General features: G+C 44.1%; 1 protein-coding gene across 1 annotated transcript in view; it reads right to left on the reverse strand.

Annotated features, from left to right (window-relative positions):
* CNN3 (calponin 3) overlaps positions 1–15451 on the reverse strand; it is a 33401-nt gene that overhangs the window by 3772 nt on the left and 14178 nt on the right. Inside the window, exons 2-5 of the mRNA XM_082227984.1 lie at positions 5563–5684; positions 3340–3406; positions 1612–1749; positions 938–1054 (exon numbers count right to left, since the gene is read on the reverse strand). Of these exons, the coding sequence (XP_082084110.1) occupies positions 938–1054; positions 1612–1749; positions 3340–3406; positions 5563–5684 (444 nt within the window). The remainder of the gene's footprint in view (positions 1–937; positions 1055–1611; positions 1750–3339; positions 3407–5562; positions 5685–15451) is intronic.

The following is a 15451-nucleotide window of genomic DNA, read 5'->3' on the forward strand; positions in this document are numbered from 1 at the left end:
CCTCTAAAACAAGGTGCGTCCTATTGTCCGGTGCGTCCTATAGAGCGAAAAATACGGTATATTAACTTCAAAGGAACAACAGAATGGGTGCCTTTATGCCCTGGTTTGGGCTCCTTAGAGGTGTATCCATTTGGTCCCCGTGGGAAGCAGAATGTGGCATTATATAAAACTTTGTTACCCTCATCTTATGTTCTTAAGATTTCAACTAAAAAGAAATATCTAATACAAAAAGTACTAAGATGATGTGTGACTGCAGAGAGGGTTATTCAAAGATTAGTTACAGAGAGCCAAACTGAAATCTTCACGGCTGTCTTCTACTCTACAAATTACATTGAGTGGTGTGGTAGAAATTGCCTCCATGTCCATGCCTACACCATACCAGTAACGTGTGTAACTTCAGCTGTGTAATTACAGTGCCAATCCACCTGATTACATGAACAGAAGATTCACATGTTACTGAGTAGCACAGGAATAACAGAGGCAGTGTTAATCACGCTTTTCATGTTAACAGGTAAACCAGTTTAGTCTATGGACTAAAATAGAGCAGTTCCACTGTGACATACCTTATTCTTCCTCATGTATATAGCTTCCTCATGTTGTTGCTACTTACCTGGAGGGACAAAGTGATGGCGAGGTTGGCGCTATGCAGATGCACCAGAGGAAATGCCAGATTGGCTCTGCCAGGGCTTTGCCCCTCCAAGTAAGCAGCAGCAAGTGCCTCTTCCAGCAGGCTATTGCTGTGGCTCAAAGCCACTCCTGCTGTTTACTAAGCATAAATAATCGTCCATTTACACCTTAAAAGGTTTTCCTGTGTATACTGATATACAGCACAATCCCATGGATTCAGAAAGCAGCCCCATTGAGTTCAGTGGGGCTTGCTCCCAGGTATGTGTGTACAGGATTGCAGCCTTAGTGAACTTTCAACTTTTCTGCTTACCTGCAAACCAATCACACTTTGTCCAGCCTTCAGTTTTCCTGCATCAAAACTTCTTGCTTGCTTTTCTGCGTATTTGACACCAATATCAATTGTAGTATGAAAGCCTTTGGTTTTTGCCTAGAAGGAGAATAAAATAACAGCATTTCTAATACACATTTTATACAGGAATACCATTCATATCACTTGCTTTTGGTTGTCCTTGATTTAACAATTCTGCGTTCAATTTTAAACCAATTAATGCAGGGGTCAGTAAACTTTTTCAGCAGGGGGCCAGTTCACTGTCCCTCAACCCTTGTGGTGGGCTGGACTATATTTGGGGGGGATGATGAACAAATTCCTATGCCCCACAATTAACCCAGAGATGCATTTTAAATAAAAGGACACATTCTACTCATGTAAAAACACGCTGATTCCCAGACCGTCCGTGGGCTGGATTAGAAGGCGATTGGGCCAGATCTGGCCCCCGGGCCTTAGTTTGCCTAACCATGAATTAATGGATCATTGATTGTATAGTTTCAAGAGCTACTTGGCAACAGAGGTGAAGGCATGGATAACATCCCACAACTTCTGCAGGCCAAGCTTCATATTTGGTTTTACCAAGAGTAATACAATATAGCTGCTAGACAAGTAGATCAGTGTAATGCACTAGACTGCATATGTCATTATGTACATACCAGACCTGCTAGTGCCACCAGTGATGTCTGAACCTGGGTCATATTTCCGTTTTCAAAGAGATCATTTGCTTCAAATATATCATGTGGTTTCATGCCATATTGTTGTATGGCCTTTATAAAATTCCCAATGTTCTCCAGCTGGAATTAAATAAATGCATGATGGTCTTAGTGCTTGATGATATTGTTACATAAGGCAGAACTAAATACTGTATGGAAAAGTATGTAATAAACTTGGAAGTTTTTTAAAAATAAAGAAAGCCACTTTGTAATTGGTTTCAAGCAATTTGGAGTGGGGGCACGCACTGGGGTTGTTTAAACCTTTACCTGACCTGTTCTCCACTCTAAAATTCCCCCTTTCATTCCTACTTCTCTTTTTAAAGTGGCTGTCAGGATTTTCTTACACATGCTTGCATGTTTTTGGTTTTTGGTTTAATTCTATTCCCCCTGTTTCTCAAAGGAGATTCAAGATGGCTTAAACAATAATAACAACTGAATAAAACAGTCTCTTTAAAAAATGCCAATACACATTCAAACATTAATAATACCCAGTCTGTTTTAACAAATTTCAGCAGCACAAAGGTGAAATGGAACTCGGCCAGCATAAATTACAAAATTAACCAAAAGTTTATTTAAAGAGTCAGAGCTTCAACAGCTACCAGAAACAGTATAGTGATAGGGCCTTACATTCATCATTCAGCAAGGCATTCAATATAGTATGTGCCACAACATAAAATACCCTGTCCCTAGGTGACAGACACCAGCCCTGCTTCCTGAGGCTGAAGGATTTGGAGCAGAGCCCAGATGACGATAGGGAGTGTGCAGAGAGAAACGTGGAAGGAGGCGGTTCCTAAGGTGCCCAGGTACCAAGTGCCATTATGCACACAATGCGGAGATGGACTCATGGGTTCAAGATTGTTTTAAGCACTTGAAGAAGCTTCCTGCCTTTGAGCTATAAATGAAATCAGCAAAGAATATGGGCCGATAAAGATCTGATGGTTAGCACACACATTCTTAACTCCTTAATTTTGTTTTACTTTGTTCAGATCTGCCAAACTGGCAGGTCTAGTTTTATTCTAGTTTTCATACTGTATGCCAGCAGTTGTTTAAATCCAGTTTTCAGTGAGAGACAAAGTTTCTCAAGAAGGCAAGTGTTCTATGACCTTTCCTGTCTCAGTATCTATTTTCAATTTCATTTTGTATTGCCCATTTATTCTTTCCTGATTTGTGCAATATGGGTAATTACATTTGTTCCTGTAGTTCTATGGGTCATTTATCTGGAAAGCAAATACAATGGACCAGATTCCTTGGACAATTAATAATTTAAAAGTGTATATAGCTGTAACGGGGGGGGGGGCAGAATAGAAGGGCATTTGCGAAGAGAAAAAGATTTCACCAAGCCTAACGAAGTTCTAATCAAACCCACCACTTCTCTAGTTTCTACAATAATTGTCTAGTTTTTTAATATTCTACTCCCATAATATTAAATTACCAGGTTTGGTACTTTCAATGGTATTCTAATAGTAAAAAGAGAAGCTTTATACTGTTTAATCATTAATGCTTGCAAGGTGAACAATTGCTGTTTCCTCAAAAATAAATCAGTAAAGGTGAAGGTGTTGAAGGCCTCACTGTGACAATAACTGTCATTAAGCTTTCATTCATGCATTTTCTCTCTCCTTCAGAGAGAGACACTATATTATTTGAATACAGTATTTAAATTAGTTTGTTTACCTGATGCCAGTTTAGTTTGGATTGATTGATTTTCTTTACTGATCCCGGGTGAAGTTTGTTGATAAGCCTGTAAAAAACAATCAAGTAAATAAACTGCCTTTCTTTTCGCATAGCCACCACCAATTTTAATCTCCATATTACAGCACTACTAATGCACAGATAAAAACCAATATATAGTTGTACCTTGGAAGTTGAACGGAATCCATTCCGGAAGTCTGTTCAACTTCCAAAACGTTCGAAAACCAAATTGTGACTTCTGATTGGCTGCAGGAGCTTCCTGCAGCCAATCAGAAGCCGCAGAAGCCCAGTCAGACATTGGGCTTCCAAAAGAGCATTCATATACAGGAACATTCACTTCTGGGTTTGGGAGCCAAAATGTCCGAATTCCAGGGCATTTGGGATCCAAGGTATGACTGCATATTTTATTTGTACGTACAGCTTATTGGAAGGCAGTTTGCATAATAGGCATGCTGGTATAGCCACTTTAGAAGGGACTTGAGCCACATATCTGAATGTCCTCCTTGGGGGGCAAGGAGGAAGAAAATGAGAATGTCAGGAAAAACATGCCATCCTGTGTGATGAATTTGTTACATTTTAAATTCCTATAAATTTTAAATACACTCATAAATGGAAATGAGTGGTTCATGGGGGGAACAGTGTGAGTGAGCAAACCCATTCACCCTTTCTGCCCTATCTCATTGCAATCTGTTGCTTTAAGCAGCTTTCCCCTTGGCTCACTTCTGGAGTTTGAGCTAGGCTGGTGGAAAATTGCTTGAAGCAGCTGAACACAATGAAGTAAGGGAAGAAGACAAAGAATGTTGTTTCTCGCTTCATGTGCTGCTTTTTGTATTGAGGGCAGATCTCTTTCTTAACATGTGAACAGGCCCTTAGAAACACGATTAGATAGGTTCAACAACTTTGGTTTCCATAAAAAGATCCAACAAGTTTGTGGGTGTCAAGAATTTTACTTTTTGAAATATGGCAACCCTAGCAACACTTAGTAATTTTACTGGAAACCACAGGATGGGAGTGTTATTCTGCTTGGATCCTACTTGCAGGTTTCCACAGACATCTGGTTGGCCACCATAAGAACAGAATGCTCCACTAAATGGACAACTGGCCTGATCTAGCTGGCTCTTATGCTGATTTTAATTGCTCTTTGGCAGGGAAGGTTCTTGTATATTATCCTATTCCCTTTTCAGTGTTGCTTAGAAGACACACTAGTGATACCAGTGCTATTTATTGTTTGTGTTTTGTTTTTTAAGAGGAAGAGAAAAGGCAGAGAGAAAGAGTTGCCAGTTATAATGGACAACAGTGTTCTTTTGTTTTTAAAAGTCATGTAAAAAATATTTTGGTAGGTGCAACTTTTATTTATTTATGCAAGGGCAGCTGCATCTTCCAACATTACCTGTTCTATACACCTGTTAAAAGATAGCAGTCCTGCCCTCTTTTGTGTATTGTAATTCTAAAGGAGAGGAAGAGAGGGAGAGGTGGGCATATCCATGGAATGGCAAAACAGAACCCTGCCAGGGGTGCAAAATCACCCCCGAATGCTCCGACTTGAGGAAAGAGTTACCGTATTTTTTGCACCATAACACTCACTTTTTCCCTCCTAAAAAGTAAGGGGAAATGTCTGTGCGTGTTATGGAGGGAATGCCTACGGGTGGCATGCCTACAGATTTTCCTCCTCTAAAAACTACGTGCGTGTTATGGTCGGGTGCGTGTTATAGAGCGAAAAATACGGTACTTGTGTGAGGTGAGAGGCATGACAGGCAAGTTGTTTGGATTACAATTGCCTCAGAATAAACTGAGATTGGGCGGGGGTAGGGGTGACAGGATGACTAGGGTTGCCACTGCTGTCTTCATGCTCACTACTGACAGGGGCTTTTAACTTCTCCCAACTTTTGTGTGGAGCCCTCAAAGCCCCCTCTCCCCAGGGGACCCAACTAGGCCCTGCCTGCCTGGCTCCCTGCTTGTTCGTTGAGATGGAGGGCTCAGCCAATGGCTATTGCAGTAAAGTGATGGGTGGGTGGTGCTGATACAGTTCTCTACAAAGGGTGCAAGGGACCCTAGTATGTCTTTGGGTATATCTGGTAAAATAATAATGGGGGGGGGAAATCACACTGTGTCCTAGAATTAAATGTGGATCTTATTTCTGAAAAAGTTGGCTACTGGCCTAGAAACTAAAGAGCTCTGCCTGAAATAAAACATGATGTGGCTTACTCGCACAGTATGATGCCATCCTTTAAACCCAATTGAAAGTTGGCTCCAATGCTCATGCCAGTAACTTCTTCAATCCAGTTGCGCAGATCTTCCTCAATCTGTGGATCATATTTCAAAGCAATCTGCAATACAAAATAATGATCAATTCAACACTTTCTCTGATTTTAATAATGCAAAATTCATATTTGATTAGACAAGGATATTTTTATAAAAGCATCTGAAAATGGATCCAATGCTATCCCAGAAATCAGCATCACTAATTAGCATAAAGTATTGCGGTATTTATCATTCTAAACCTTCATGATAATTTTCAGCTGTTCAAATAAACCAAATGGTTTTTTTCTTTGGAAATCTCTTGTCTAATGTCTATTCTATTCATAAGCATACTCTGCTGATGCAAGCATTCACTGAAATTCTACATGACCCTCCTTGTATGTCATTCTGTTCACTTAGTAAACCACTTGCATCACAGCTGATTCATAACATATAAATTAACAGTTCAGCACTATAGCAACAGTAAACAGTAAAAAGAAAAAAATACATTCCAATACCAAATTTTAAAACCACTTTTGCATTATATTACCCCATTCCCATTCATTTATCATTTGGAAAAGTATAATGTTAGACACAAGGAGGGAAAGAAAGAAAATCTGGAACAAATCTGAGTCAGAGAATATAGTTAGCAATGCAATCCAGTGTATGTTTATTTGGAAATACCATTAAGTTCAGCAGGGCTTGCTCCCAATTATGTGTGCACAGGATTGCAGCACAAGGGTAAAAAAAGACTGTTCTTTCCACTTCCAGTTGTATATGTAGTTACACCTCAAATTAAAGAAAAACCTAACACACCAAACTCAAATCACAGATTTGTTACTCTTTAACATACTTTTGGGCAGTTAATAAGCAGAGTTGCTGATGAATAGTAAAAGAACATTGCCCCCTCTAGTCTTCACACTGATTATTTTAAGTTGGATTAGGAGAGACAATATTTTACTCTTTTACTGATATTCCTGCTTAACAAGGAGTAAGATATGTATGTTCTCCAAGTCTCTCAGAATCTGTAGGCTGTGTGCAGAGCCAATATTTCACAGTAATACACAGTGTACTATATGCTTGTATGGTCTTGCTATGAAACACAGCAACATATGTGAAATGATGGATACAGCATCTAAGAAATGTGTTTACTCTTTGCATTCAGTTTTGAGACATCAATAAAAACAAATGTGGCTCTTGTTTCGATATCACCTTAATAAAGCAACAACATTACAGTACAATCCCTACAGCCTTCCAAAGGCCACTGAAGCACCACTCTACTGGCAGGATGACACTTACACTATTGGAAACACCTTGGAGCGCCAGGAAAAACTTTTCTGGGTGTGGATGCCCCACCAGCAATGTTCCACTGGTGCAGAGGGTCAACATGGGGCATTCTGGGAGCAGCTATGAATTCACAGGATGCTAAGCCTCCTTCCCGTGACGTGCCTCCTACAAAGGTCTGAAGCTACTGAGACTGGTATAGTAATTTCCCCCTCACTGAGGTCAATGGGCAGGAAAAACAATCTTGGGGGAGCTTTGCTGAGAAAGAGGGCCAATAACTATTTTAATTAATTAATTAATTTTTAATGGAGGGTTCGTGCCTTAGGTGGAGCAAACCAACAGAGCTATGGATGTGGTGGTTCTTCTACATGGAAGCACAGATGCACTGCTTTTGCCGAGAACAACCTGCACATACAGAACTCAATATCTGTTTGGCACCTATAAGGAACTTTCCACAACCTGCTCTCTACACATGCACAGATATAGGGACACCACTGTTCTATCTACGGTATCTTTAATTGAATCCCAGACACAGTAATGCCTATTATCAAATGCAGTAATATTCACAATTGACACAGCATACAATCAAAAGGAACACATCTTGTTCTTTAATTTTAATTCTAATGGTTTAAATCAATGTTGTTAATCATCCATTTGTCTCAAGAGACAATGGGGTGCGTCTCCAGGGGTGAAGCCAAACTGCTGTGTTAACAACACCAAGGTGACCTCCCCTGGGGTGCAAGCCTGGGCAGTGTGTATGGCAGTCCTGGGCTGCTCAGATGACAAGACCCCAGCCCAACCCTTGTCCTTGCTGATGTGGTCCAAAGGAAAGCAGAGGAATATGTTTGGCACCAGCCTGGCTGCAGGAGTTGCTGGAAGGAGGCATACAAGACACCATCCAACCATCTTAGGGACTCCACTCTGGATTTATATAGAGTTTACTCCTTAGCCTTTTCTTCTTCCAAAGGTATCTCACAAAAGTAGTGGAGGTTTAGGATCAGAGTTTTCCTTCCTACATGGGCTACCTTCCCAGGTTGATGAGCCTCATCTGCCCAATCAATAAATAATACGATATGTGTTTATAATATACAGTTTGTTGCTTCTATGTTTGAGTTGAGACCCTTTTTAATAATTTAGAGATAGTTAAAAGAGCGTGTTATCACAAGAGGCTTTCAGAGAAAGGCATTCAGCTGTTGAGCTGGAGAGCACAAAGGGTGAGTAATGTTTCTATCCAGACCATTTATTACCAAGGAATGTCATCAATTTTGTTGTTTCTGCCAAGTCATCATTTTTCAATCTTCATTTCTCAACCTTCCTGAACATTTGAAACATGATATTTCCATAGTGAGACAAGGAGTAAAATACTCAGTACATTGAAATGCTTCTTTCCTCACTATGCTCCAATAGCCTTGGACTAGCCACATGACACGTTACCAAGAACTCCAAAAAACGTTTACTACACACATGCAGACAATGCTGTATTTGTATTCCCCTGCCCCACCATTTCCTTCACAATATCACTGAACTAGGTAGTTTTTGGACAGACCTGCAGTACTCATCTGTAAAGGCAAATAAGTCATTTGTAGCTCTAATAATAATTTCATCAGATTTTAATATTCTATCATGTCCAGTACTTGTGTAGTAATTGCTTCTGTGCTATAAGGTGTGTTGTTCACATGACATAAGGCTACTTGTACGATTCTGAAAGAATGCATAATTGCTATTCTCTGAAAGATTACAGCATATTACATTATTTAAAATATAGGAAGTGTTCACAAACTATGTACCTATCCTAAAAATAAAAATCTTCCACTCACAATGTTATGGTTTCTAAAGCTCATGGCTGCACAGATGTGATTGACAAGCCAGTTTCAGACTTTCTTCACACATGAAGACCTAAAAAAGTAGGGCTTGAAAATCACTTTCCTTGGCCTGTCATTGCCACATTCTACATACACCAATCTATGACCTTTGTACTTTGGACCAAAGGTCTGAAAAGGAACAACAATGTACATAAAGCTAAACACATGTAGGAGCTAAAAGCAGTTTCTACTCCTGCAGTTAGGGTTTCCCATAACTTGGATCACCAAAGCACATACAGCTGTATGTGCCCAGATGTTCCTTTTCAGATATTAGAATCATAGATTCTAGTGCTATAAGGGACCCCAAGTGTCATCTAATCCAACCCCCTGCAATGCAAAAATTCTGCCCACAGCATTCCTGGGTAGACTTGCACCGCCAACCTTCTGGTTAATAGCCAGACACACTGACCCACTACATCACTGGAGGATGTCTTCCCCTTTATGGGTTAAATTCAAGGGCTGGGCCAGTAGGGTGAGCAACACTACAGGCGAGGCCAGAAGGAACAGTCCCACTCACTCCTCTTCCATTTTTCACTGTACACTGGGACAGTCTGAATAGGACTAAAGAATATAGGCAATTCTACTGGAATCTCAAGAATCCTTTGGCCTTCCAGTAACTGGGAGCAAGAATTAAATGACCTGCATAGTTTACAATCTCCATTACCACCAAAGCCAAAAAAAGTAAAAAAAAGCAAAATAAGTTATGCATATAAGAAGTACAATATTTGTTCAATCTGTACAGGCTAGCTATTCTTCACATGGAAATCGTGCAGAATTTATTTTTAGCTCAAGCTACATGCAGCCCTGTTTATAGGACTGGGCTTCGAGAGAAAGCAGAGTTGGCTGACTCTCTTCTGTTTCCTCCCGAAGCAAAGTTCTTAACCAAAGGTACTATTTCTGGGTTAACGGAGTCTGTAACCTCAAGCGTCTGTAACCCGAGGTACCACTGTACTTTGCACTTACAATCATTCACTCTAACAATGAGCAGGTGCTCAGGTCATAGCTGTCAACTTTTCCCTTTTTTTAAGGGAAATTCCCTTATTCTGAGTAGGATTCCTCACAAGAAAAGAGAAAAGTTGACAGCTATGGCTCAGGTATAGAAGCTTAGAAGTTGCAAGACTGGAAATGGAGCCCTGAAACAGGTCTGCAAGTTGCAGAGCTGGAACTGGCATAGGCAGTGCTTTTATTTTTTCTTAAAAAAATGTTTAGGGGTACTCTCATTTTCCTACTCATATTGAAATACTGCCCCTCAATGAGGCCTAACTTAGATTCACAAAATGTTTAGGAGTATGCGTACCCCTGTGTCCCCCCAGAAAAAAGCACTGGGCATAGGAACTAATATGTAGGAAAGTGAGATTTAATAAACAAGAATAAAGAATAAATTAAAAGTGCCTGAGGCTGTAATCCTAAAGTGGTGGTAGGGAACTGAAGTCAGATGAACTACTATTTAGCCAAGGTCCTTTGGGTTTCTTGCTAGCATGGGAGAAATGCTCTGGTATGTTTCCATGCATTCTGCATTTCTTTTTTATTTCTTTCTATTAAACATTATTTTCCTCCCATTTGGAAAAATGTTTTCCCATTGGGAATTTATTTATTTTTTTAAATGCCCAATTTGGGCAATTTAGATCAAAGCAATTTCCCAGACCTTCCCACCATGTACCAAATATTCTCCTTTTTTGGCGCAACTAAATTTGGACCTCCTATGCCAATTGGGCCAGGGTCTCATAAGTTTGCAGTGTCAGGGAGGGGGAATAAAATATATCCTATGGCACATGGGACATATAACTACAGCTGAAATGTAATTGAAGTCACTTCCTATTAATGTTATACATATAAAGACAAGCCTTTTGTTTTTCTAAACTCTTGCCAGCTCTTAAATTAGTTAATAGAAAAAATAGGTAGGTGATAAGGGTAATGTCAGGGAACTGACATCAGAGGAAAGGGAGTTGGTAGGGCTCCCAGAGACTGGGAGAGAGTCAGCAGCCAAAGCAGGGACCAGTAGGGGGAGCGAGGGGTCTCTGGAGGAGGATCTCAGTAATGCTGAGAGAGACGCAGCAGCCCAGGCAGGAAACAGCAGGGGAGAGAAAGGGGTGAGAGACACATCCAGCGAAAATAGCGGGGAGGTGTCAGAAGCAACTGCAGGGAGACCCATGCTTCGCCGGAAGCTGCCACGTCGTGAGTCCAGGAGACGCGTTTCCGTTAAGGAACTTCTTTGCTGGAAGCGCTTCCGCAGGCAGCCACTGTCAGACTCTACTAGTGACTAGAGCAGACATGTCTGAGGAGCTCTGTCACACACAGAGGTTTGTGGGGCCGCACAAACTCTGAAGGGGCACAATTTTAAGCACAAGCAGCTAATCATCCCCTGACAGCAGTCTGACAGTCTTTGTACGCTGCCTGTGCAGGAGAAAGCATCATGAGCAACCCAGCCGGAACCGGAGAGGCAGGGGTTGGAGCTGGTCCAAGCTTGGAAGAAAGGTATCAAGCTCTGGAGGTCCAACTTGCGCTGCAGACGGCGAGGCTCGAGGAGAGAAGGGCTCAGGATGCTGACAAAAAGGGGAGAACCACTCAGTTCCCCAGAAAGGTACCAGGATTGGTGCAGAAGTTTGGGGGGGACCCCAAGGATTACCATGCCTTTAGGACCGAGATGCAATATGCCCTGAATGTGCAGTTTGATGAGTTCCCTGATGAGGAATCGCGAGTTGCTTTCGTAATTGGGCATCTTGAGAAGGGGGCGCGGGACTGGGTTCGACCCCTGATGGCAACGCACAACGATATCCTAAAGGACACTATGAAGTTCTTTCGTGCAATGGATATCATGTTTTCCAGCGATATTGAGGAAGGGGTGGTGCGCAGACAGCTAATGGCTTGCAAGCAGGGAAGCAGATCTGTCCGTGAGTACTGGACTGAATTTACCATGCTGATTCACAGATTGGGGTGGGATTTATCGGCAGCACCCATTCAGATGCTATTTGAAGAAGGTCTTTCTTCGGCTGTGAAAGACGAGCTGTCCAGGAGCCCCAGGGCGGTGTCTATGGATCAGCTGACCAAATCTGCGCTGACCATTGGAGCGCGCCAGGAGGCAAGAGCCTTGGAGAGGCGGGAAGGGAGAGGGGAACGTTGGAAGGAGTTACGCATTCCAGACATTCCTGAGCCAGCTTTCCCGCCGGCAGAGCCGATGGAAATCGGAACAGCCCGCGCGCAGTTTCAAAGCCCAGTGAGGGGGCGAAGAAGGAGGGAAAGGGAGCCCGGAAATGCTATCTCTGCCAACAGCCAGGCCACTTTGCCAGAGTCTGCCCCCAGAGGAAGGAATGGCAAGGGATGGTGGGAGCAGTTGAGGGGGGAGAGCAGGGAGAAACGGAGCAGGTAAAAGCCAACGCCTGGTTGCCACCGTCAGGGCACTGCAGCCAGGCCAAAGAGCAGTAAAAGTGCCCGTGCCAGAAGCTCCTCGACCTGCTCTAGTAATTGAAGTGTCGCTAGAGCTGCAAAATGGACACCCCCTAAAAATAAAGGCGCTGTTGGACTCAGGCAGCTCCTGCAATTTTATGAGCAAGGAGTTTGCTGCTGAACATCAGATACAGACTATCCCTTTAAGCAACCCCCTGCAGGTGACCACGATCGATGGCAGGGAACTGTTGGGAGGAGGAGTTAGCTTGCAGACCGTCCCAATGATAATGAGGGTGGCAAGGCACACAGAACTGATAGCGTTTAATGTGGCCACCTTGGGAGGCGCTCCCATTATTTTGGGAATGAGCTGGCTAGCCCTACATGATCCGCTGGTGGGCTGGCATCAAAGAGTGGTTTCCTTCGGTTCAGCACATTGCTTAGAACACTGCAGGGGGGAAAAGGGGTCAGCAGGGGCCCAAGCCACCCTGGCAGGGACTGAAGTAATGGGGAAGGGGAAGGTGCCACCACAGTATGCTGATCTCAGCGACGTGTTCAGCGAGAAGGAAGCTGACCAACTACCCCCGCATAGGCCCTTTGATTGCCAGATCAATTTACTCCCTGGAGCACAGCTTCCTGTAGGCAAGTTGTATGCCATGTCAGACAGGGAAATGCAGGAGTTGCGAGCGTTCATTGACAAGAACCTGAAGAGAGGCTTCATCAGAGAGTCCAAGGCAGCGGGGGGTAGCCCAGTGTTTTTTGTGGATAAAAAAAACACGGACAAGCCGAGACTTGTATGTGATTTTAGGCGGTTAAATGCAGTGACAGAGCCGGCGGCTTTTCCTATGCCCAGGATTGATGATATTTTGACCAGGGTGCGGAAAGGAAAGATTTTTACAAAGCTGGACCTAAGGGGGGCGTACAACCTGATACGTATAAGGAAAGGGGATGAATGGAAGACCACCATGTTCACCCCTTTGGGGGCATTTGAATACCTCGTTATGCCTTTTGGATTACAAACAGGCTCCGCGTGTTTTCAAGCCTTCATGAACCACGTACTGGGGCCTTTGCTCTACAAGAATTGCGTGGCCTTCTTAGATGACGTGTTGGTGTATTCGGAGAATGAGGAGCAACATGTGAGAGACGTCAGAGAAGTGTTGAGCAGGCTGCAAGCCAACAGGCTGTGGGTGAAACTGGAGAAGTGTCAGTTTCATACCAAGGAGGTGGAATTCCTGGGGTACCGCTTGTCAGACAAGGGGTTGGCCATGGACCCCGGCAAGGTTCAAGCGGTGCTGGAATGGAAAACACCCAAGACCAAGAAGGATGTGCAGAGGTTCCTAGGGTTTGGAAACTTTTATCGTAAGTTCATCCGAAACTTCGCCCACCTGACGGCGCCCATCACGGACTGTCTCAGCAGTAAAAAGAAGTTTGGACGGGGGAGGCGGAGCGAGCGTTTGAGGAACTGAAAAGGGCCTTCGCCTCTGATGAACAACTTCTACATGTGGATTTACAAAAAAAGCTGAGGGTCGAAACAGACGCTTCTGACAGAGCCATAGGGGCGGTGCTTCTTCTGCAGCCGGGGAAGGAGGGGTCAGAGTGGCGACCGTGTGCCTTCTTTTCGCGAAAGCTGAACAAATCTGAGAGGAACTACACGGTGTACGACCGGGAACTTCTTGCGATTCATGAGGCCTTCCGGAGATGGAGGCACCTGCTAATTGGTGCACAACAGAAGGTGCAAGTGTGCACGGACCATAAGAATCTAGAGTATTGGAGAACTGCGCGAGTGCTCAACCAACGGCAGTTGAGATGGGCCCAGGAGTTCTCCAAATTTAACTTTGAGATTTGTTACGTGCCAGGCCCAGAGAACGTTAGGGCGGACGCTCTCTCACGCAAACCTGAATATTTGGAGGGAGAGGGTGCACCCGAAGAGACCCATGTCATTCCCGAGGACCGCTGGGTGTGTGGGGCGGCATTGGTGGGGCAAAGGGAACTGGTAGAGGGAACGGTGCAGGATGAATACGCCCAGGACAAACTCAGGGGTCTCAGGAGGGAGGGAGACAAACCCGGGGGTTTTGAGGAGAGAAACGGGGCGTTGTACTACAAGGGAGCGTTATACATACCTGAAGGGGAATTGAGGGAAAAGGTACTCAAGCAACTGCACGATAGCCCCACAGCAGGGCATTTTGGGCAACACAAAACCATGTGGCTGGTTACCAGGGAATTCTGGTGGCCCAAGGTCAGGGAAGATGTGCGGGAGTATGTGAGAGGGTGTGACCAATGCCAACGAGCCAAGGGGGAGAGGCGGGCACCGGCAGGTTTATTAGAACCACTACCCACGCCGGAAAGGCCATGGGAGGCAGTGGCAATAGATTTCATGACTGATCTGCCCAGGTCCAAAGGGAAAACAGCCATCATGGTTGTGGTAGACCTGTTAACCAAGATGGCCCACTTTATAGCCTGCTCACATGCGGTCACAGCGGAAGAAACCGCTAAATTGTTTGTGGAAAATGTGTTTAGGCTGCATGGCGCCCCCTTGAGGGTGGTTTCTGACCGAGGGAAACAATTTACTTCCAGGTTCTGGAGGAAGCTCATGAGCTTATTGCATGTAGAGGTGAATTTCTCAACTGCCCGTCATCCAGAAACCAACGGGCAGGCGGAAAGAGCTAATGGTGTCCTCCAGCAATATTTGAGGTGTTATGTGAATGACAGAATGATTGGGTGGAGAAGCTGGCGTTGGCAGAATTTGCCTACAACAATGCAGAGAACGTGTCCACGGGGATGAGCCCCTTTTTGGCTAATCACGGGTGTCATCCCCGAGCCTTCCCAGGGGGGGAAGGGGAGAACTGGAGCGTTCCAGCCGCAGAACAGTTCGTTGAAGAAATGGAAGCGATCCATCGCCAGCTCCAACTTAATTTAAACAGGGCGAAGGAGGAATATAAGAGGCAGGCAGACAAAACCAGAAGGGAAGGGGAAAGCATTAGGGTGGGGGACCAGGTGTGGCTGTCCACCCAAGGGTTACCATTCAAAGGAGGTTGTAAGAAGTTAAGACCCAAAAGGCTGGGCCCATTTGAAGTCACGCAGCAGGTCAACCCAGTGGCTTTCAGACTCCGGTTACCGAACCACATGAAGTTGCACCCAGTGTTCCACAGGTCGTTGCTGTCACCGTATAAAGGGGACAGAGAGGGGAGGGTCAATAGGGGACCAGCTATGGAGGAAAAAGAACACAGCTACCATGTAGCGGAGATTCTCGATTCCAGGTGGAAGGGAGAGCAAGTAGAGTATTTGGTAATGTGGGAAGGGGAGCCGGAGTCGGAAAACACCTGGGTCAG

Source organism: Podarcis vaucheri, assembly GCF_965113315.1.
Source record: "Podarcis vaucheri genome assembly, chromosome: 6".
Taxonomy (NCBI): domain Eukaryota; kingdom Metazoa; phylum Chordata; class Lepidosauria; order Squamata; family Lacertidae; genus Podarcis; species Podarcis vaucheri.